This window comes from Grus americana, chromosome Z (assembly GCF_028858705.1).
Source record: "Grus americana isolate bGruAme1 chromosome Z, bGruAme1.mat, whole genome shotgun sequence".
NCBI classification, from domain to species: Eukaryota; Metazoa; Chordata; class Aves; order Gruiformes; family Gruidae; genus Grus; species Grus americana.
In genome coordinates this window covers 79,844,610-79,868,602 of record NC_072891.1, presented here as the reverse complement: position 1 = coordinate 79,868,602, position 23,993 = coordinate 79,844,610, and the positions used below count along the sequence as shown (strand labels likewise).

At 38.3% G+C, this 23,993-nt stretch overlaps 1 protein-coding gene across 1 annotated transcript in view; it reads left to right on the top strand.

The window, feature by feature from the left end:
* The window catches only part of ACOT12 (acyl-CoA thioesterase 12), a 31,699-nt gene that overhangs the window by 6,000 nt on the left and 1,706 nt on the right, over positions 1–23,993 (top strand). The window contains exons 3-13 of the mRNA XM_054810049.1: positions 1,078–1,138; positions 2,152–2,253; positions 4,425–4,557; positions 6,469–6,619; positions 10,015–10,134; positions 11,519–11,669; positions 13,373–13,428; positions 13,797–13,857; positions 15,878–15,961; positions 20,850–20,983; positions 22,268–22,396. Coding sequence (XP_054666024.1) covers positions 1,078–1,138; positions 2,152–2,253; positions 4,425–4,557; positions 6,469–6,619; positions 10,015–10,134; positions 11,519–11,669; positions 13,373–13,428; positions 13,797–13,857; positions 15,878–15,961; positions 20,850–20,983; positions 22,268–22,396 — 1,182 coding nt within the window. The remainder of the gene's footprint in view (positions 1–1,077; positions 1,139–2,151; positions 2,254–4,424; positions 4,558–6,468; positions 6,620–10,014; positions 10,135–11,518; positions 11,670–13,372; positions 13,429–13,796; positions 13,858–15,877; positions 15,962–20,849; positions 20,984–22,267; positions 22,397–23,993) is intronic.

Sequence of the window (23,993 nt, the reverse complement as noted above, 5' to 3'; positions counted from 1 at the left end):
AAACATCAAAACCCTATTCATTAACTTAGGAAGAAATTATGAAGAATTTTTTTTTTATTAAACTGGGATCATAACTGTGTCAAATCCTTAGCTGTAAATGTCTGTTTCTTAGGTACTCAAGTTGCCTGAGTTATATTTTGGAGTTTCAGATGCAGCTAGCTGCACTTTGCCTGCTGTGGGACTTATCTTTAGCAGTTTTAAGTCAGTCTAAGTTCCCTGAAGTCAGTGGCTTGATGCCCAGTTATTTTGGCTATGGTTCTTACTTACCATGTACATCAGGTCTTTTTACTGTTCTGCTCAGTAAGACAACTTTAGGAGAAACTGCTTGCTTTCCACCCTTTCAGCATTGCCTTGTGTTAGGATATTAGGGGTTTGAAAACAAGGGTTACTCTTGTTATCAACACATAACAGGTACTTTAGAAATTCAGAACGAAAGTGAAAGTACTTTCTCATTCAAATTTGATTCTTTGTAGGCAAAAAGATATAATTCTATGTAGGTAAATGGGAAAGAATAGCTGTTCAGAGGTATGCTGTTAGAACAGAATGGACATGCTGCAGCCCTGTTCTTGGCCAAAATTTGGAAAGTGAATTCTTTCCCCATCCTTCAAAGACGTAAAAGAGCACATTTTGTCCTCGCATGCATGTATCTGTATGCTAGAGAATGCGCATGGAGTATATCTCGTGTGGTTTTGCAGGTAGATATACCCAATGATTTGGTGTAACTCACAGCAAGATGTGCCTTTGAGCAAAAGCAGGCCGAAATTTCTTGGGGGACCTGGGGCCTGGAGCACACCTGACATCATACAGCTATCAGCAAGGAGAGGGAATGTTAGTATTAAGCTTATGCAGTTTTCTGACTGACTAAAATCATTATTGAGCATGAATGAATGAATGAATGAAGTCTGACTGACAAATAATGGTGCTAAACCTTTTTCAGTGCATTTTCAGTACAGTGTGGAAGAGACAGACTGATTAATGAGATTTTCTTCACTACTATTAGGAATACTTAGAGAGGCAGGTTCAAACCCTTATTAAGCTGCATGATTACATACAATAAGATGTTATTCTTCTTAACAGGGTTGGACAAATTATTACCATCAAGGCAAAGGTGAACAGAGCGTTCAAAACCAGCATGGAGGTAAGAGATCATCACTCATTCCTAATGATATTTATGAGCAGAGGAATGCAACATAGGTCCAGTCTTAGTTGTTTCAGAAGGTGCTTTGTACAGATATCTAAACAACAACACTACCTAATGAAACACTGGTTTCATGACTATTATAATTGCGTGTTTCCTGTAACATGATCCATGTCAAAATAGAAACTGGACCCTGAAAACTTAAAATCTTTGGTAGGTGTAATGGACAGGATGGGATAGGTGGTGTTGGTCCCGTCCAAAGCTATTGGACCTCCAAGCAGTCTTTGGGTCAGAGCTAGGATCCACTTGAATAGGTGGAGTTCTAAGTATTTTTGAAATCTCTGATACAAAAATATTTATCTCAGGTGTATACATGTTCTTACTCTTAATATTGTAACAAGTATGCAATGCATTGCCCAATCACTCACTTGAAATCAGAATTGAAAAGTAAGAGTATTTTTCTCTGCATTGTGCCCGAGTGTAATTCTCATTAATATTAATGGCAGTAATGCATCTCACAGAGAGTGTATTCCAAAAGGTTCTAAAAATTAGAAGAAAATAAAAAACTTTGATGCATGTCAGGCCTGTATCACAGGATCAAATACAGTGTTTCACCTTCAAGTGTTTCATTGTGTTTTATATGTTTACATAGATTTTTTTTGCTCATAGAGATCTTCAAAAGATTCGGATGGCGACTCCAAATAGCATGCAAGTAAATGGAAAGAGATATCCATAAACTAAACCTAAGTGTCTGTCCTATTTTTTATTTTACCCTACAAGCGATGCTAAACAAACGTACACAGTTGTTGCACTAAAGAGCTTTTCAGAGCTCAGCGAATATTGTGATGTTCTTATGTGTTCAGAGATGTATCAGTGATAGCAAAGCAGGTTTTTTGCCATTTTTCTTTTAGATTTAAGAGACTGGACATGATTAATTCAATAAACATGGCACTATTTTGTCTCAAGTCAACTGACAATGATGTAATCACTTTTTTTTGTCTCCTTCCTTGTAGGTTGGCATTAAGGTTACAGTGCAGGATGTTTTGACTAATGTTGAAAAAATTGTGAGTGTGGCATATGCAACATATGTAGCCAAAGCAGTTGGTGCTGGAAAGGTATTCTTTATGTTTTTCTTCTATTGCTTGAAGTTGCCGGGACTGAGTTTCTGTGAAATAAGCCAGCTTTTCTGATTATGAAACACAGGAAAATTTTCATACCTGTTTATTCTGATCAATAATAGAAGAACGGCATGAAGCCCAGACTATATGGAGGTATTTTTTTACACATCTCTACTCTGAAGTTAATTTTTTTTGTTTCCACTTTCTCTTGCACATTTGGTAGTAATAGAACTGGTGTCTTTGTAATGGCTGCAATATTGACAGAGGCTCTGGAAGAGAGATCCCTGTGCACGGTCTCTCTCCTTTTCAGAAGATCATCTATATACAGCTTGAAACCTGCAAGGGTGTTGGGGCTGGGGTTTCTTTATCCTTCGCTCCCACATTTTGAGGAGATTGTTCAGACATCACTATTCAGATAGAAGACATTATTTTTAAGCTAGCTTCCAATCTAAATTAATTCTTTGCCATTTATGTTAATTAGCTTTCCTGCCAATGTTGTTTCTTCTTCCCACTGTTTGGCTCCCCAGAGGTATTTAGAAATCAGTCATGGTACTTTTGGCCTTCACATTGCTGTGTCATACAGGCACAGTTCTTTTAAAGTTTTCATATGAGAAACACCAAATATTCCTCAGATCCTCTTATTAAACTCCCTTTGTATGTAGTATTCTGTTTTCTTGAACATGAGTGACTAGAATCATATACCTGAGTTTCCTGTCTTGTTGAATGTGTTACAACAGCATATCTGCTTTTTTAACATCCACTGCAGATTGGCAGAGAGCAGTCTTCCCATAGGCAATTAATGCATCCAGTCATTTCTGCTTTCTCTTCTGCAATACTACAGTTTACAAAAGAAAGAGATTGGAACACTTTACCAAAACTAAAGCCCAGCTTGTCTCTAAAATGTTAATGGCTGAACTGGTTAACCTAAAAGCACTAAAATAGTATAAAGTAAGGATTGTTTATTATTGGTTTGATATCATATCCATGGCATCCACCCATTTACCTTTTGCCCAGATTTCCAAGGACATTAATTCAGGATTAAATTGGTGATGATTAACTAAGATTAGGCTTAAGACAGGAATGCCCCAGAGGGAGATTGAGACTTCAGTTCAAATTCCATCACAAATTAAAATCTTTGAGAAATTAAAGAACATTTCTTCAAATCCACTTTTCTGAACAACTGTTGCTAAAATTCTGCAGAGAGCAACAGTATGCACTCACCATCTTAATGTGGAAAAAGCTGGGAAGCTCTTGAGGAGGGCCAGAAAGGAGGCAAGGAAACTGGAGTTTGAGTGAAGACTCGCAGATTGAGAAGCATTAGCAGCACCACTGCAGGATACAAAATATTGAATTTGTTTGTGTTGCAGTGCTTGTGCATTATTTTAAGGTTTCTGAGGCTAGACCTTGTAGACAAATCACACAAAGTGATTGTTCAGTGGCACCTCTGCAGTATTTATCTAAATGTAATAATTTTATTAAGCCATTACAGATGTGGATTCAGTTTGTCATTGAGCTGATTTACATGCAATTTCCACTTAAGGGAGAAGTTCTGATCCTGGCAAGAGAAGGGTGTGTGCCTGGGCACAAGTAGCATTTTGGGCATAAACATATAGAGTCTGAAGCTGCACCAAGTGCTGGGTGTTCATGTGTTTCTCCTTCACTTCAGAAAACCAGTGCTACTTTGAAAATAGACCCTCAGATAGATGGAATAGGCTATGTGAGTATGGAGTGAATTTGGAAAGAGGGAGTGGACTATTTGTGTGGTGAGTGGGAGTGGGCTCTGGGGTGCACTTTCCCATAGACTACACCACTGATCAATGTGACTGGATTATTTTTCTGATACAAAAATTCAATACTCAAACCTTCATATTAAGATCTCTTTTTATTATTTTTTCCTTTTTTTAAATGAGAACTGTCTTAAACTGTGTGTGCTCTCATGCATGTTTGCAGTTAAAAGCACTTTGTCATTATGGTTTAACAAATTATTCTGAAAGGATAATGCAGAATCTCTTGAACTTTAACTTTGCACATGGTGTATTAGTAGAACTTGTCATCTTGGACAGTTGATAGCCAAAGATTGTAGAAAATGCTGATGCCATTTTAAGTTCAAAGTGCACTTTGTTATGATTATGGCATTCTGAACTTTTTTTTTTCCTTCTTTTTCATAGATTGAATTAGAACCTGTAAAGCTTCTGTCTACAGAAGACCACCTGGAGCACACCCTGGCTATTGAGAGAAGAAGAATCCGACTGGGCTATGAACAGGTCTTTCAGAACCTAATGCAGGAGAGTAATAAGGAAGGTGATTACTGTGGTCAACATAGAAGACGGAACAAATTACTTATGGGCAACTGGAAGGGAGGAAAAAAGCAGACAAAACATCTGAGTAGAGCTCCTTGATGTTGTGGTATCATGTAGAAAAGCGTGTGCCAGATTTGTAAGGGTGTGTAAGACAGTTATTCTAATAGAGTGGTATTTCTTTGTTTTTCAGAAATTCCAGGTTTAAAAATGCAGGATTGAAGGCCAAGCATGCATTAAATAGATGTGAAATGCAGATCTTCATATAGGTTGTATGTGGAAGGTTTAATATTTCACACAGAACTTTGCAATATGGTAATAAAATCCTATGACGCTGGTTGTAATGTAGATAGAAGGATAAAATTCACTCAGGCTTATGGCTGTGTCTTTGCAAGACAGCTCTAAGAACTATGTTTATGCTGTGAGATCATTCCCAACAAGCAGGAGAAACTTCGTAACATGGAGGTCAAAGCAGGTAAAAAACATTTTAAACCCCTCATGACCAAATTAGAAAAATTGAGCCACGGAACAAGTTGATCTTTGTTTCTGATAGTAATCTCTGTTCTTAAGGACAGTTGTGCTCAAAAGTTGCTGTGTTCCCCTGAAAAATAAATTATTCACAACAATTAAGAAATATGCTGGTATTTGGAAAATCTGAGCCTTAACTCCACGTATAAACAACAGTCATTATGTGGTTTTACTGAGAAAAGATGAAACCTGTTGTAAATATAAATCCCAGTCTTAACAATTTAATAAGACTGTGTAGAACTGAAGAGACTTATTTGCTACAAGCAAACAAGTTATTTGTCTTCATGGTAACTGTCTTGTAGGAGAGAGCTTAATACAAGGAAAGAGGTTGATAATTTTGGTTTCCATTGCCTTGCCTGAAAACTTCTTGAAGGATATTATCATTGTTAGCACTAATTTACCTCCTTAAGAAGACAGAACAAGCAAAATAGGGGAAAGAGAGAAGAAAATATTGTATGTAAAGGCTGCCAGGTAGCAAAATAGGTATACGTCATATCCAGAAAGTGAAGTTTGTCTTCTGAGTGGGTCTTGTGCAACAACTTAAGTAGGTCCAAAGTGCAAGTTAGTCAAACGTATCCACACACTTATATAATCACAAAATTAGTTAATTACAGCAAAAATCAGAAGTACAATTGAGGTGAAGTAGCTTCTAGTGCAGATATGCACTTTTGAAATTACTGACATCGTCTCATGCCTAAATCTGTTCTTGCAAAATGTAACTGAAAAAACAAAGATTAGAGTGAGGATGTACAGCTAAACATTTGAAAGTGGAATTGGAGATGGTCATATAATGGGTGGTGGTTACTGATTCAGGTCCATATTTCTCTCTTTCCTGTGTTCTATATTGTCTCTGGTAATCACAAGATTTGTAACAGGTTATGAAATAATCATGTCATACCCTAACCTTAATTAGACACATTTGCACAGGTGCCCATCATACATGGTGGTCAAAGTCTATGAAAGGCATTTGAATAAGTGATAAACTGCTCTGACAACATCTGTTAGAGGTCATGCATAGCAACCATGAATAATCACAAGCACATGCTGATGCAGTTGGCTGCCTGCATTCACAGCTAGCCAACTTTCACAGTAACTGCTTCTGACACAGCTTCTTTGAAGGATATAGTGAGGACTGGGAAGGATCACTGTGTTGTGATAGACTGTCGGGTGCACCATCCCCCACCTCTTATGTCTCTTGGAAGAACAGAGCAAATCTTCAGCATCTTGCTTCCCTTGCAAAGAACAGAGGTCTTCTGTGCCTTTCTTTTTTTCTTCTTTTCATGGTGTCTGAAGCAAATTACAAGCTTCAGTAACTGGGGTATTTTCTTCTTGGCTGTCAGAGTTGCTAGCTGAAATAATTCATTAATACATTGTGGCCACATTTCAGATACTTTTGAAGAGGAAGATGCAGTTTCAACTGACCTTACTCATGTACAGAGTATTGAGCTTGTCCAGCCTCCTCATGCCAACCATCATGGAAACACTTTTGGTGGCCAAATCATGGCTTGGATGGAGACAGTGGCAAGTATTTCAGCAAGGTACTTTTCTACATCATAGACTTTACATATGGTTCTAAATGATTTTAATATTAAAAGTTTCACAGGGATTTATTTTATGAAAAATACAGATCCAAACTTCTGTGACTTTTCTTCCTCCTTAGATTGCAGAAGGCCTTTGAACTATTTATGTGGTACAGCTTCCACAGCATGACACACCACTGTGGGAGTCAAATATTCTTCTTCTTCTGTTACACATGCAGGCCCTAGGGCAAAAGAGGCTATGTTATCCTCCTGAGAATCTCTGCAGAAAGTCAGCATTGGAAAAAGGAATAGAAACTTGGCCTCCTTGTGGTTGGTGCAGTGTTTTAAAGCAGATCTAGTTGTTAAGTCAGGATAAAACCGATACTGACCCTGTATCAACTGATACCCAAAAATGAACAGCCTTTGTAATGTTAGATCATTATGACAGAGGAAAGAATAAGTCAGAGAAGAAGAATCGGAAGAAACAGGTTCTGGTTTGTTGGTGTTTACACAGAATGGATGCATAACCTTCAGCAAGTCACTTTGCCTTTCAGTCTCTCTGAGTACCACATACTACGGGTTGTAATAGCGTTAGCAGTTTAAAGGGCTCTGACATCTTCAGGTAATAAGTGCAAAGCATTTGTATGACACTGCCTAGTATTGCTTATCAGTATGACCTAGACATAAAATAATTTAATTTCTCTTCCCCTGAAATCAAACCATTGTTATTTTCCCTTCTTGTTCTTGGACGCTGTACAAAGCTTCGTTGGAAGCAACACTTGAGTTTCAGTTTGAATTCTGCTTGCATACCAAATAACCTAATTCACTGCAGGGATGTTAGATATGTTTTTGCTTTTTAACTTTAATAATTAAATGACTTCTCCGTTCATTATTCATATAGTTTTGATTTGTAGCCAGTAGTTGTACTGATAACAACAGATTTTCTGTAGTGGTTGGATAAACAACTTGCTTTAGTAACATTAGAATGCACTGACCTTACCCCAGTGTGTAATTTCATTGGCTTCAAAGGATTTTTGCCATAATATGACCCAAAGTATTTTACCTGTTTTCATTTGATAAATTTTACCTAGTAAGAATTTAATTTAGGTTTAAAAAGAGAAGGAAAACATCAGCAAACCAAGTAGTGAAAAAAATTTCTTTGAAATAATGAATGTCAAACATGATTCATCATGCTGAAAGTTTCAGGAATAATAGCTGGTGACAGAGGCTTGTTGAAAACAGAGATTTTTGTAGTTTATGCTTGAGAAATAGCTAGTGTCACTACAAACCTTCTCTGAGGCCACTCACAATTAGACTTGATCTTCAAAGGTTCCAGTTTAGAATTACTATGGCCACAAACTCTGATGGAGGAATGGAAGAGGAGGGCTAACCCTTGAAAAATAAATTTCTAAGGGCATTTTAAATGTTACTTGTCCTCCTTCTCCCCTTCCACCTCCCTCCACTATTTTGGCTGGACAATTAATGGAAACCTTGCAGATAGCAATAATGACATTTAAATATTGCTAATATTATTTTGAACTGGATCTGTACTTTCTTATTTCTTACATTTGCAGTAAAAGCATTCAGGGCACATTTTTCCAGGAAAAAAATTAATATTTAGGCCAAATTTCTGTTTTGTTCCTCTCCTATTTTCAATAATATTATGTTTACATCTTTATAGTGAACGTTGTAAATAAGATCACCATTAGGCATTTTAAATCAGAAAAGCAAATTATTCTTAAGGAAATTACAAAGTCATTTGAATATATTAGTCTATTAAAAAGATGTGCCAGTCAATTAATTAGCTACAGATAATTGTGTGCATTTAGCAATACTGGTACATTAGTTTGCAGAGTGCAGCTGAGTTAAAAGCTAAGAACACTACAAAGTTGTATTTTCAAGTTTAAAAACTGCACAATGAAAAATCTGTTCTCCAATGTGCATATGGGATTCTTAGTGAGGAGTTCTGCACATGTGCATGAGGATAGAGTGTGTTTTTCCAAAGTCTGAAAATACATTGCAGTATTGTATATTGTTCCCTATTCATGGGATGCACAGAGATCCCTGTCAAGAGTGGGGCCTTGACTGCGTTTAGAAGTGCTGAAGAAATCTGATTTTTGCTCACTCCGGAGAGCTTCCAAACTAGTTCCCAATTCCACCAACCCTTAAGCTGTATCTGTACTGAACACTTTTTTCTGGAACATCTGTGAAGGTCAGAAAACTGGTGGGTTGTTGGAATTCCCTAGTGTAGATAACACAGTATTGCAAAACTTTTCCTTTAGCCATGTAGCTGGGTTTGATCAGACATGTATCTGTTTGTCCACTGTACTTGTGCAAAGAGCAGCTTTGTTAGTACACTCATGGAAAGGGTACTCACCTGGCACAGACAATCTTCTGTACTAGGCCAGCAAAGTTTTACAAGTGGCTACAGCTTATATCATGAGCAGTTCAAAGAGATCCAGTGGGACAACCTGGCTGAACTGGGTCAGACAGCCCTGACTATATGCAATTGAGCACAGTACAGGGTCAGGTCTGCAATAAGACAAACAGGTGAGTGGATGCGCTACGCAATTGGAAGGGCAGAGGTAACAGAATTACTAAGGTTTGTGTGTTTGTAATACACTATAGTGCCCTCAGCTTTTGAAATTTAGCCAACAGTTCTGTATTTCTGAATTGATAAGTGATCAGTTCAATGTCTTTCTATCCTGTTGTATGTGCAAAGATAAGTTTCCTAGCTTAGCACCAGTAGTGAACTGCACATAATTTAGTAAACTAGACCAAATTTAAAAAAAAAACAAACCACAAACAACTGTGCATTCGGCAGTTATACGAGTAGTTTTTTATTCTTATTTCATGTAACACCAACAGAAAACCTCTGACAAACAAGCGAAAAAGTACCAATATTAAAAAGGATAGCTTGACATTGCTTAGCTTGAATACTGTTTCTGGTGCTCAACCTTTCTGCTTAGGTTTCTTTTAATTGTTTAAAGGCTTTATGATCTGGCATTTTTTATGCACTGAGTACTATCCTACTCCCCATGCAGTCATACAGAAATTAATGAAACTCTGTGAAGTAAGTGGTTACTCTGTAGGTGAGGGATTCATGGTCTGGTTCCAAAAGAAGGTAATATCAAGCAGTGAGATTTAATTAGTTGGTGTTTGTAAAGTGTGTTGAAAATGAAACAGCATGACATAAGTGGTATTATTATGTTTGAAGCTCGAATTATGTGCTCTTGGATCTGAACATGTTAACTGTATTTCAGCAGGTTATGGAATAAATTAGTATAATACAGTGATCATCTAGGTTGTGCAAACCTGGTTGCTCTAATCACTACCCACTTCAAACATAACAAAGGAGGTTCTTTATCACAACCATATGTTTTGCTCTCTGCCTCTCTTGCTCTCTTTTTCAGCCGCCTTTGTCGTTCATATCCCGTCTTGAAATCAGTCAATATGTTTAAATTCTGGGGACCGTCCGTTGTGGGTGACCGCCTTGTCTTCAATGCAATTGTGAACAATATATTTCAGAACAGGTAAAGCTCCTCATCTGCTTGTCTTCCTTGACTTCTCCAGCACCAGTCTAACTGCATGTTTCAAGTCTCAGCTATCAGTAGAATTTGCGTTATTGAATTATTTTTGAGCTGGAGCTTTGAGGGATATATCTATATCTATCTGTCTATACGTGCTTTTTTTTACTTTTCTCAGTTAAAGTTTTAAAAAATTTATTCTCTGACTTTCACTCTCAATTAAAAGATCATTTGTAACCAAATCCCAATCCTGCAAACTCAGACCATAAATACCACTCTGAAATTCAGGGCTTTTCAAAGGATGAGTTGGTTCCACAGCTTTGAATTTTCAGAAGGCTTCAGCTTGCTGCTAGGATCTTCCTATCTTGGCATCTTTTGACAGATCTGGGTTCTATTTATAGCTGTTTACTGGCAAAATCCATGTTTTGTTTTGTTTATTTCTTCCCAGTGTTGGTTTGGGTATACACAGGGGTGAGGGTTTGCCAGTTGCAGTTTGGAATAAATGGCTACAGCTCATGCTGAAATTTTATCTTTAATTGAGTATATGGTCACTGTATGCATGAAACATAGATTTTGGTACACTGAACGCCTGCTCCTGGCATTTAGTGGTGCAGCCGTTGACCAGTCTTGCATAGATCCTGCCTGCTAATGGTTACTCTCTTTCTCTCTCCTATGCATGCACTATGTCCTCTGCAGTTTTAGGGCTACTGTTGTGTTTGCCACACAGAGAATGACTCTCCTCTGACCTTTGGCAAAGGGATAGCACCTCTCTGCTAGGCTGTTTCCCCATCTACAGGAATGGCGCTTTGGGACAACAGACCCTTTTGTTATGCCAGTGGTGTGACACAACGTATGTGGAGCCCTGTTGCAGCAGGAGGACATGTTCAGAAGTTGCAAGAGGTGTAACAAGACAAGCCACAAGAAGGCAGAAGCTAAAGTAATTCCTCCTTCAGCTTCTGTACACAGGACAAATGTTACCCTGTCATTGCGGTTTTGTGGCTGTTTTCTTCGTAGGTATATTTTATTTGGTCCCCGCAGAATGCTAGCAGGGCATGAATTACCTTCATACTATGCTTCTGCTGAATATCAAATCAATATGATCCTGTTCACTTTGCTGTTTGTTCTCACAGTATGCTTACTGGTGTTCATATTTTGCTACTTGGATCATTTTTTGTTCTTTTTATTAATGCTATTTATCTAGTGCCACCTTTTATTTTATTTCTGAAATGTGTCGGTCCAGACTGAGTAATTTATTTTGCATGCTACAGAAGGTATTTGAATCAGACTCCCTGCACACAGGAAAGTGTGTAGCAGCCCTTTTTAGTATGTCTCAGGGCTGCTTCTGCATCACTTGTAGTAGTTCAATAATTAATTTAAACTTTTATTTCAGTGTGGAGGTTGGTGTCCGTGTTGAGGCTTATAACTGTGAAGAATGGATCAAGGACCAAGCACGGCATATTAACAGCGCGTTTCTCATTTTTAACACTGTAAATGACAAAGGAGAGCTGCTCACCTTCCCCAGAATCAAACCTACTACAAAGGTCAGCTCTCATCCTCAGGAGTAGGATGAATGCATACATGAGATTATGTGGTCTAACCCAGCACACTGCGTGTCACACAGCCAGTCAGTATAACGTTGCTGGGAGAGCAAGGACTAAACAGGGCTGTGCACTGAAATGCATCTTCTTGCAGAAGAGAAAACCTCTAAATGAAATGTTTGCCTTTCAGTGAGAGATTTGTCATTGTTAACTTCAATCATCCAAAACTGAGAGGTATAGTGGAGGGTAGTCATCATTAGAATTTTTGTAGTTACAGAAAGGGAAGAAGAATCTGCTTTTTGCAGATTTTTGCACCCGTTTATATCTGTCTTGTGTAATCTTCACTGACTGGAAGCTGCCCAGGCAGCAAAAAACTGACTGAAATTCTTCAGTGTTCAGAGAATAAGATTATTTTTATAAACCCTGAATGAAGATGAGAAATAGAGTTAAAAAAGAAGTCTGTAGGCATCAAATCCCATCACATGGATGGGCTTTATGGTTCCTTTGACATGGAGATCTCAGCATGTTTCCATGAAAGTGGTTCATGAAGCAGAGCAGTTTGAATATTATTGTTGAATTTTTTGCTGTGATGTCACTTGTCATTAACTTTACTGCTCCAATTATGAGATTTTTAGAGAGCCAGCATAGACAGAAATTAAATTAATATTTAACCTCAGTGAACTTACATTTTTTTAGGATGGCAACTGGACAAATAAATCAAGGTGTCCTGTGTACTAGGCCAGGCGGTAGGGTTCACTACTGCCCATTACAGACTGTTCCAAGAGGAAAAATTGACTCTTCCTCTTAAAAAGCCCTAAGTGTCGAGATAGGAGCATGTACACTCATTCCTTCAGAGTCAAGCAAACAAATCTGGGAAAATTAGTATGTGCCCAAGGTAGTTTAAACTTTCAGTGGTCATTTGATTGAAAGTGATGGCTGTTATGGCAGTGCTCTACAAAACAGGCAAGAGATGTCTTCAAAAAATATTACGTAGTCCTTGGTTTAGAGAAGGCTGAGGTACACTAATCTGGAAGTTCTTAATCCAGAAGCTGCATGTCGCCTCTTAAGAGAAAAAGAAGCTTTTTCCAAAGTGGCATATCCTTCCAAATAACAAGTGCTATTGATCTTTAATGCAGTTTGGTGTGATGTATGCTTTTGGGTCACTTCTGTGCTTAAAAAAAAAAAAAAAAAATCCACCTTGGCAGAGTAATAAGAAGGGAAAAGAAAGACCTGCCACCTTGAAGGGCAGATCACATCTGTTTGCACAGTGCCTGCTCTGTGTCCCGGGTTCATGTACACTAAAACAGGAATTCTTCCATGCTTCCTTTGTGCTTTGAACATCAGGTGATGATGAATTGGATTAATAGTTTATTTGGTGGGTGGCACATTTAGAAAGAATAGAATGTGTGTGGTGCACCACCCAGCTGCCATTGGTGTAGGACCAAAAGGTGCTAGGAGTATGCTACTGTGATACAACTTTTTTTTATTGGATTGTTTTTGCAAACTTAAAGGAATATTGTCAAGTCAAAAGTAAATCACTGACTCAGATTAATCTGGGGAAAGTCCAATGTACGGAGTACGATTATTTATTTTTTAATGCATATCTGGCATTTGTCCATCTGTAAGAAATAATTTTTAGTTGTCTTTTTTTAGAGTGTGTGCTAAAATAATTAGATGAATTACTGTCTGGTTTACTTTTTATAAAGGATGGTATGAGACGATACCATGGAGCTATTGCCCGAAGGAGAATTCGACTAGCCAGGTATAGTTGGGTTACAAGGAGAACTTGATTTTGAAAACTTTATTTTGTAATGTATCGTCTAAGAAAATGTTGATTTGTTAAGTAGTCAAAGTGGTCTCAAACGTAACTGTTATGTTGCTTAGCCTTCCAAATAATTATTAGAGGCTACTCATCTCAAAAATACTTTGCTCTATAGGTTATTTTGTTTCCCTACCTTTCTTAGGAAGAAAAATGAGTTATTGCAAACCTGTCTTGCAATTGAAAATTGATAGAATACCTGTAAAATATTTAGAAGACACTTAAGCCTATAGAAATGATTGTTTCTAGCATATATAGAAGAAAGTGTAAAGAACCAATTCATGCTATTTTTCTCTGGAACTTTGTTTTAGAAAATGCATGCTGTCTGCTAAAGAAGACAAACCTTCTGATCTCTGGGACAGAAGCAACCAGGTAATCTGTAGATCGTGTCCTATTGTCTACCTGCATAAAATTGTGTATTTTTACACTTTTTGGGTGTGTAAACCAGTTGTACAAGCCATATCAGTTTCCAAAGTGGACCTTCTGTACTAAAGTGTTATGATAGTAATGGAAGAATGGATAAATGTGTAATAAGATGATTCTTTTTTTGTTTCTGTAACGAGAGCGGATGCCTCACTATTGATTTAAGAGTAATTTTCATACAAAATATAAAAAATGTCTATAAGACTCTTGTAACAATTTGTCCCTTAAGCAGCTGAGCTGTAAGGTCTCCTGCAGGTTTATATCCCAGTGTCGCTAGCTTTTCAAAAGCTGAGTTCTTCTGTAGAGGAACTAGTTTAGCTTGGGTTTTTTTTTTCCTTTATCCAGTCACTGACTTTCTCAAAAATTGTTGGAGGGAGACCATGTCCTGGTTTCGGCAGGGACAGAGTTAATTTTCTTTCTAGCAGCTGGTTAGTGCTGTGTTTTGGATTTAGGATGAGAAGAATGTTGGTAACACACTGATGTTTGTAGTTGTTGCCAGGCAGTCAAGGCCTTTTCAGCTTCTCATCCTGCTCTGCCAACAAGGAGGCGGGGGCACCCAAGAAGCTGGGAGGGGACACAGCCAAGGCAGCTGCCCCAAACTGCCCAAAGGGATATTCATATTATACGATGTCATGTTCCATATATAACTGGTGGGTGGGTGAGGAGGGAGATGGGGCAGGTTGGGGTCTTGCAGAGCATTGACTTTGGGTGGTGAGAAATTGTGCTGTTCATCATTTGTTTTGTTTATTATTATTATTATCATCATCTTTTTTTCTTTTTGTCCTATTAAATTGTTATTATTCAACCCACGAGTGGTATTATCCTTCTCCATTTTCAATTCTTTCCCCCATTCTACTGGGAGGGGGCAGTGAGCGAATGACTGTGTGGTTGTTTTATCTGCCAGCTGGGTTAAACCACAACAGACCATTTAGTAAATACTAAAAGTTGGGGGGAGACATGGCAACAGCAACAAACAGGTGAACAGTGAAGAAGCGTAAACTTTGTTTCTGTGGGAAACAGGTGAAAACATCTGTTCATTCCTAGATATGCTGCATCAAGTGGTACGTGTTTCTGGCTGGGAGATGCTAGGCCATAGAATGTGCCTATGTCATGAAAAGAATAGTGATGAACCTGAATTTATGTGGATTTGTACACACCCAAAATGTTATTTCAGTGTCAGGTTTTTTTGTTAAGTTTTCATTGCATTTAAGATCTCAATGGCTCCCAGAAATTTTACCAGGTCTTTTTCCATTACATGAAAAAAATAAATAATTTAGAATTATAATGCAGGAAGTAATTTGCTGTTATCAATGGCATCTCCACTGTTTCAAGCAGCATTTCTTTTCTGCAAAACAATAAATATAAATATGCACACAATGATAAAAATAACTTATATTTATTCAATATTAAAATAAAACCTGTCATTAAGACTCTAAAGCTGTATTTTCTTTGTACAATGCTTAAATGAGAATTCCATCCACTGTAGTGAAGCATAAATAATGAATATAGTTGCACTCTCTCTGCTCTGAGCCTGCTGTGTAAAGCAATTGCCAAGATAGACCACAGCTTGAGAGCAATGAAGAGGTTAATTTTCTAGTAGATATTAATTCCTTTGGAGGAAGATGGGCAAAACCATTAATTTAGTGGTCTGAGAGGTTATCTGTATTCTTTCTCTGGTGGTCACAGTTCTTCTGCACTGCTTTATAGTTGGAGAAGCTGAAAGTAGTATTTTGTTGTTGTTTAATTAGGGTGGTTTTGCCAACAGCCATGTAAGCACATAATCTAGCTGCTGAGGGTATTTAATTCAGAAACTACTGGACTGTATTTTGTGGAAGGAAAACACTTATGGGAAAATACACATTTGTTTGCGATTGAGGGGTAATGATAGAAAAAGAGCATCTAATTTCTGGAATGTTTAGTGAAATGTACCTTTACCCCTTCATCTTCAAAAATGGATCTTATGTTTCAGGCATATGTGAGTTACAGCAATGTAGCTGCACTGACACACCTGGCAGCAAAACCAGGATGGGAAATAACCAGTACACTGGATGATGTAAGTGCATAATTGTGGAATAGCTACCTAGCCACTTTGTTTATGTTTCAGCATAAGAGGTGGGCAGAGAAAAGCAATGTCTTACATTTGTAAATAAATACATTGGCTTGGCAGTGTTTGGTTTTACTGTGTCTAGGGTTGAAAACCAAAACTCCCAGAGTTTCTCTGAAATGTTGCAAAGCAACATCTGATTGTCCAGAGTGCTGTGCAACCTGGAAGTGCCATGGAGTTCTCCTACGATGCTCTGAATGGCTGGGGAACGTAGGACTTGGGATCCCAGAAGGGCAGCCTTGCCAGCAACTGATCAGTTGTGCTTGTTGAGCAACACACAGGAGAGTGTATAAACACAAAGAGACAAACATCTCATTTGTCTGAGGTGTTTTCTTTGCTACAGCTGAAGTTCTTCTGTGGTTTTGATGAACTGTTTGATTCCAGCAAAACACCAAACTTGGACATCTTTGTTTAGGCAGTGCTGTTGACAACCTGTGAGGCTTTTCATGTCACTGTGTTAAGCAAAATGTGTGCAGCAATCTGTAATACACTGCCTTTGCTAGCTGTGCAGTGATGTTTCTAAGGACCAGGCATTATCTTGTCATAGTTCCAAGTGGACACTGCAAGTCAGCAGGTGGCAGCAATTTATATACCGTATTTTTCAGTCTCTGTCTTCTCAGAAGACCACTTGACTCTTTTTCTATGCACATTTTTCCTTTCAGATATCTTTCTTTCTGACCTTTTCTGTTAAAAAATTACAAAAGCCTGAAAGCAAAGCACCTCTCTGTTCATCAATCAGTGTTATAAGCTCAAAATCAGTAATGAATCTTGTATAAGCCAGTTTTAAGATAGGAAGATGTTGTTAAGAAAACCAGTAGCGAGATCATTTAGCTGGGAAAACTCAGTTTTAACCTAGTCATCGTGCATATTTTCCAAACTATTGAAACAACAAATTGTTAAGATTTGGTTTCTGAAATATGGTTAGTAACTGGCAGATTACTTTAAGATCATGTAGGTTCAGAGATGTTTTGGAACAAGAAAAAACTATTACAACCTTTTAGTCTGACCTCCTGCATGTCACAGGCTGTGAAACCGCACTTACTGATTATTGCATCAAGTCAGTAAGCTACTTGAGTAAGAGCATATATAAATGATAAGGAATTCCAGTGATGGCAAATCTGCCAGTTCCGTGTGTAGGTTGTTCTAGTGGTTAATAACTTTGAGTAATCAATGTCGTGTCAATTAAATGATAGACAGCACCCATGCGGGAAGAAGCAAGCTTGACAAATCAGACTAAAACATGGAGCATTATTTTCAAGCCTCTGCTAAGAATGTATTATTATCCATGTGAAACTTCCTTTCTGCATTTACTGGGACTACCACAATCCCAGTTTCTTTCTTAACCCTAAATGCTTGAAACCCGTACTAGAACCAGCACCAAACGTTGTGAAGAAATTACTTCATACAAAAACCCAAAACCCATGCACATTCTGGGTGACGTTTTAAGCAGCATAGTATTACTGCTTTCTCTCAGCAAGCAACCAGGTATCTTCCAGTATTACTGAAGTCTGGAACTTTCTCCCCTTTTTGGATATCTTAAAATAATCTTGTTAGTAAGATCTGCCTCTAAGCCACTTAGGCCTTATCTGGTGGAAAATCTTGAGTAGCTTTTTCTAGCTGTTCTTTCATCTAAATGAAGTAGGTATCTTAAATCCAGCAAAATCTCAGGCAAGATGTAGGATGCAAATCACACTGATGCTGTCAGTGGATGGAGAGTAGCCATCCATTCCCATTGTTCTGGACATTTCTGCATAATCTGGCATTGTCATTCATTAGATATTCCTGAAAGAAGTGGCAGGGATCCCGAGTAGCATGCTACCTTTTTTATTTCTGGAAGGATGTATGCAGTGAACAGTGATAGCAAACCATACTTACGATTGTAGGCTGCTTCAATTTATTCCATAAGTAAGTCTTATTTCTTATATATAGCATCCACTTGCAGGCACAAGGATAGATTGCTTACAAAGTGTGGATGTTGGCAGTGGGCAGAGGGTACACTTGTCCCCATATGTGACTGTATGCTTACCTCTAAATTAACCCACTAGGTGGATTACATTTGCTCTTCAGTAAAGAGAGAAAGCTGTCTTGGACTTTCCCTGTACAGCTCCTCCAGTCAAATTTAGATGTGTGCTCAAATCCCTAAACTCTGATGTAGATGCAGCTCCAAGGAAAGCTTTCTGCCAGCTCCAGTTAATGAAACTTACCATCTTGGCAACTTTTGGTTTGGTTCACATGTCACTGTTTCACACCCACTTTTGTCACTTTTGCAAATGTGAGCACAAAGGAATATCCATTAGGATATCTAGCTCAGAACGTTACATCATCTTCCCTTGAGCACTGCAGACCACCAAACACACATAATACCAGTCTTCTGTTCTGTGCACTCATGGGACAGATCTTGATCCTTTATTTAGGGTGTATAGCAGCATAGGCACAGAACAACTACTTAGCCTTATCTGGTAGACACACAGAGGAGCATCTCCACCCAAACAGATCTCTTCAGTGCCCATGAAATGGTTTCTTGGGAAGACGCTGAAAGAGCAAATAGTAGGAATCAGGTAGAAGGATCAGTGCTCTGCCTGAAGGCAGTCATATGATGGGAAAGGAGCTTGTCAAAGACATTAGACTGAACTGTATTTTGGGATGAAATACTCTAGTATGTAGGTTTTGCAAAGCAACATGTGCTTCTCTATATGCAGAAGATTTGTTCCCTTTTCCCTGGAACTAGAATGACACCAAATTGATTGACAGTTTTTGAAGGTAGAAAGTAGCACTGTGAGCACTTTAACATAGAGCCACAAGACTTGTAGGCCTATAGTAATAATCTAGCCTTGCCACTGTTCACTTAGCAGAGAGATGATTTAACAGCTGCACCTCCTACTTCATATTGTGATTTTCATGTCTAGAAAACTCCTTAATACAAATGATGTCTTTTCTACACCATAGAGGAATATTGATCCAGGCATCCTGTAGCTGGTTTCTAAAGCTCTTAGGCCTTTTGTTTTATCCCAAACTTTACTTCAGCATGATGCTTGCTGGCTTATGTTGGGGTTTTTTTTCCTATTCCAAAACATGGAAATATGAAAACATACAAAATTTGTGTTGTTGCACAAATGCTCTGTAAACCAAAAGGTTGTTAATTTTTGATGTAGCAAAAAAGAGCAGCAGAGATGATGAAGCTCATGAATTTTGTATCATTCAGAAATGAAAATCTGTTAAAACTTTCTAGGATTTGAGAAGCAAATGAGCACATAAGATTAAAATTTGGGAAGAAAGTCCACTAATTCTAAGCACTCTCTTCCACTCATCTTCCATTATACAGGGTTTATGGAACACGCCAAGTCCTTCTTTTGCAAGTATTGTGTGTACACTGTTATGTGCAGGTTATTCCTTTTGAATTCTCTGTGTTAGGGTTCAGGTCTACAACTAGAAATAGAATAATCAAGACAAGATATTGCAAGTGCGGGACAAGAGAGGCAAAACTATGTTTTGAAATAACTTTTGAGTATATTGTTAACTCCAGGTGCTCTGCTTCACAGTAAAGAATAAGGGAGGGAAAAAACCTGATATTTTGGAAAGGAAAATATTGAGTCATTTTAGGGGAAGGGGACATAGCATGTGTGACTGATTTGCACAGACGAAGGGAGCTGAAGTAGTTGAACTCTTCTAATTAAAGACAAGCTACTGGACTGCATAGGCTGGAGAGGTCAATTAAGGAGGTAATCCATATATCATCCAAAATCATCCATCTTAACACTCAGAAAGTGCTTTTGTAAAAATCTGGTCCCCTTTACGTGTCTCTAGATAAACTCCCCAAAGCTGCAATGTGCAGGACTGCTGGATACGTTCCAAAATGTTGGTGGCGGGGAGGGCAGTTGCTTGGTTTGTCTTATTTTGCTGAAGTCTGTGTTGCCTCACACGTACTGGCAGATGCTCATTTCATCTAGCATTGCCTCACTCTAGCTTGCTCCTCCATCTAGCATTGCCTTACTCTAGCTCACCAGTGCTACATCAAATGGATTCTACTCTTAAGTGTTGAATTCATGGAAAGTTTTAAGTAACCATCACCACTATTTCAGATAAATCTACCTTAACAGAGTTTCTTCCAGGTCTTCCAAAAAATTGTAGGCTATCTTCCCTTGCTTTCCCATATTTAAGCCATATTTCTGTAACTCAACCTGGCTCAAGGGCCAGGATAAGAAACAGTAGAATTCTGGACCATTACCTGCCCAGATTTAAAAAGTCCAGTCTCCTGTCACTGATCACTGATGCTAAATTTACAAAAACAATTGCATGAGGTCCTCAGGTTGCCCTGTTAGCTTTTGGAGTCAGTGAGCTGAAGCCTCCATGAGGAGACTTTCTATAGCAAGGTTAAGAAAAGGTTTTTACCTTCATTCCTAAGTGTATCTGCTGTTGTTTATGGAAGTAGTGACACCTACATGGTCCTAACAGAAGAAAAATACATTGAAATAACTAATTTTTTTCCAAAACACTTGCAGTGTTAAAGGTATTTAGAGACTATATGTACATAGTGTGAGAAAGAGGTCATACTGGCCTCTGGCTCATTCATTTCCACTTGCAAGCTAATTCAGCTATCCCTAACCAGATAATTAAAACTGTGTGATGTCACTATGCTATCAGTGTATTTGATTTTACATTGTGCTGTATTTTAATGTAAAACTAATCTTGAATACTCATCTGCCTTTCATCTGTCAGATACAGTTTCATAGGAACTCCTGAGAAAATCTGCGTAAGTCCTAAATATGTAACATTTATAAGTGTTAAAATATTTATAGTAATCATTCTTTGTTTTTAATATGTTGTTCACTTTTTTCAGATAAAAATATGGACTCATGAGGAGGGTGATGTGTTGTCACTCAAAGTTGAAATGCAGGTGAAGATACCATCACATCTAGCCTTCTCCCTTTTGTCTGACTTCACATTCCGCCAACAATGGGACAAACATTTCTTGTAAGAACTTACCTTTCTTTAAGACCGTTCGAAGCCGCTGACAGCTAACCTTTTCTGATACAAATATTTTTTGAGATGTTGACACTTTGCTGCCTAATTAAGAAGAAATTGCTGTGTGAAGTTGACATTAAAGATTCATTAGTCAAAGTATGGATTGGGTTTTTTACCTTAAAAATAAAACGTAATTTCTCCTTAGTCTGATTTTAAAATACAGTTGCCCTGGACTGTCAAAAGAGAGAGCTGGGACAGAGATTACCCTTTTCTAAAATGAACAAATTCCCTGCCTAGATACGTGTATGTTAAAAGGGTTAATCTGAGTACGTGGCATATAATTTGAGGTGGATATATTGTACATGCTCTCTGCAAGAAGTAGGGCAAAGGTGTGGGCTCCTTCATGTTAGTGGTGTTTGGGATATTGATGCTCAGCTTCATCATACAGTGAGAAATCAAGAGATGGGGATCTTCAAAATGCACATTTTAAGAAAAATAATATAATGTGTATCTGAATTGGAGTGGGTTTCAGAATTGCTGTAAAAGGTTTTTTTGTTTGTTTTTTATTTACCTTATATGGTATAGAATAATGACTAGAGACTAATGGAATTGATATGATACTAATTTGATCTGGTTAATATTCTCTTAAAGGAGAAGCTTTTTCAGTTAGTCATTCTACCCTAAAAGATTTTTATCAGAGGGTGACAGTGGAAGACTAGGGATATTTGAAAATTTGCAATCTCTGCTGAATATATGGCTTGTAACAAATGAAATCTGAAGAAATATTGTGTTGAAAATTCTGACTTTTTTTGGTAGTGAAAACTCAGAGATAGTGATCAGTACTTCTAAGACAGTGAAAGAGTGTGTCCTACCCATGTGGCCCCATCTGAACAGAGTAGAACACAACTTTGAATAAAATTTTACAAAAGTTTCCTAACTGTCTTCCTGTGGTGTGTCAGATGGACAATTTTTGGTCATTCAGTAAGTATTATGGCATGCAAGCTAATGTCATTCCAAACAGGAATTTGCAGTATGCAAAAGATATGCTTTTAAGACATTGCTCCAGCACCTTGCAGCACATTTTGATAATTTTGTGGGACAGAGAGGTGGTGTCAGATGAGGTGTTGCAGAAAACCCCGATTTTTCACTCTGTGTTCCTCTGTCTTCCTTGCTACCTGAACATGAAAACAGTAGGCTTAATGTTAGGATGGAATATATGTTTGTATTGTGTTTTTTGAAGAAATGCTATTGCATACATCAAGGTCTGCATGCGTGTGTTAAATGTATTTGCAGAACTTGTGAGGTCCTACAGGCTGTGAATGAAGATGAGAAAATATATTATATTACGTCTCCACCCATGACTGGTCATAAACCCAGAGACTTTGTGATTCTTGTGTCTCAAAGGCAAACCTGTAAGCCAAGGTGAGTATTCAAGTTTAACTGTGAGCACTTTGGAGCTACAGTTTTGATTACTGTGGACCTTTATTTGGACCTGTCACTGGGTGACAAAGATGGTATTTTATTTTTTAATAAAACAGATTAGTAGCTGATTTAAAATACAATATGTTGATGCATGAGTTTGCACAACCAGATTGTTTTGCAACATGAAGGTGCAATGAAGTAAATTCAGAGCATCACAGATTTGTAGTGTAGTCCAGTATTGCTTCTTTGATAGTGACTTGTCCTGGTTTCAGCAGGGATAGAGTTAATTTTCTTCCTAGCAGCTGGTTAGTGCTGTGTCTTAGATTTAGGATGAGAATAACGTTGATAAGACACTGATGTTTGTAGTTGTTGCCAAGCAGTCAAGGCCTTTTCAGCTTCTCATCCTGCCTCACAAGGGAGAAGGCAGGGGGCACTCAAGAAACTGGGAGGGGACACAGCCAGAACAGTTGACCCAGACTGGCCAAAGGGATATTCATGTTCCATATATAGACTCATAGAATGGTTTGGGTTGGAAGGGACCTCAAAGCCCATCTAGTTCCAACCCCCTGCCATGGGCAGGGACACCCTCCACCAGCCCAGGTTGCCCAAAGCCCCATCCAACCTGGCCTTGAACACTGCCAGGGAGCCAGGGGCAGCCACAGCTTCTCTGGGCAGCCTGTGCCAGGGCCTCACCGCCCTCACAGTGAACAATTTCTTCCTAAAGAAGAATTATTCTTCTTCTAACCTAAATCTACCCTCTTTTAGTTTAAGTTTAGTTTATAACTGGGGGGGTGGGTGAGGAGGCAAGTCAGCTCAGGGTCTTGTGTAGCATTGACTTTGGGTGGTGAGAAATTGTGCTCTTCATCACTTGTTTTGTATCTTCATCATCTTCCTTTCTTTGTTTTGTCCTATTAAACTGTATTTATCTCAACCTAGGAGTGTTTTTTTTCCTCTTCCATTTTCAATTGTCTCCCCCATCCCAGTGGGGGAGCAAATGGCTGAGTGCTTGTTTTAGCTGCCAGCAGGTTAAACCACAACATGACTCTTCAGGAGTGGTCTGTCATAAGGGAAAATAGGCCAGAATTCCAAACAGGCAATTTGGAAGAAAACGTGTCCCAGAGGGACTGTCAGTATGCTGAAGCAGATAACTAGGGACCATTTGGTATATCTTATCATTCTTTATCCTCAATTTCTTTTCTTATATTCAGTAATTCTTCATGTAAACAGAACATTACTTGTAAAAGGCAGTATTCTGTACGGTATTTGCTTGTTTTCTCTGACATCTGGGAACTGAATCAGGTCTACCTTTGCTGGGGCCACACTCTAAGGCCCCTTAGTAAGGGTTGCTCCTAGGCCCTGATTCTGTAAATGTGGGTCATGGGTAGCAGGATAAATAAAAAAAGGATGTGTTCTATGCTGGTGCTTGTTCTGTGGCTTTCCACAGAAGTCTTCTTGATTGGAGTCTGTGACAAAGCCTTAATGAGACTCAAGAGAGTTGAATCTCTAAACATACAGGAGCTTGTTTGCCTCCATATGAAAATGACATCTTTGGTATAGCTGTAGTCATTTACATGTATCTTTTTTAACATCTTGTTGA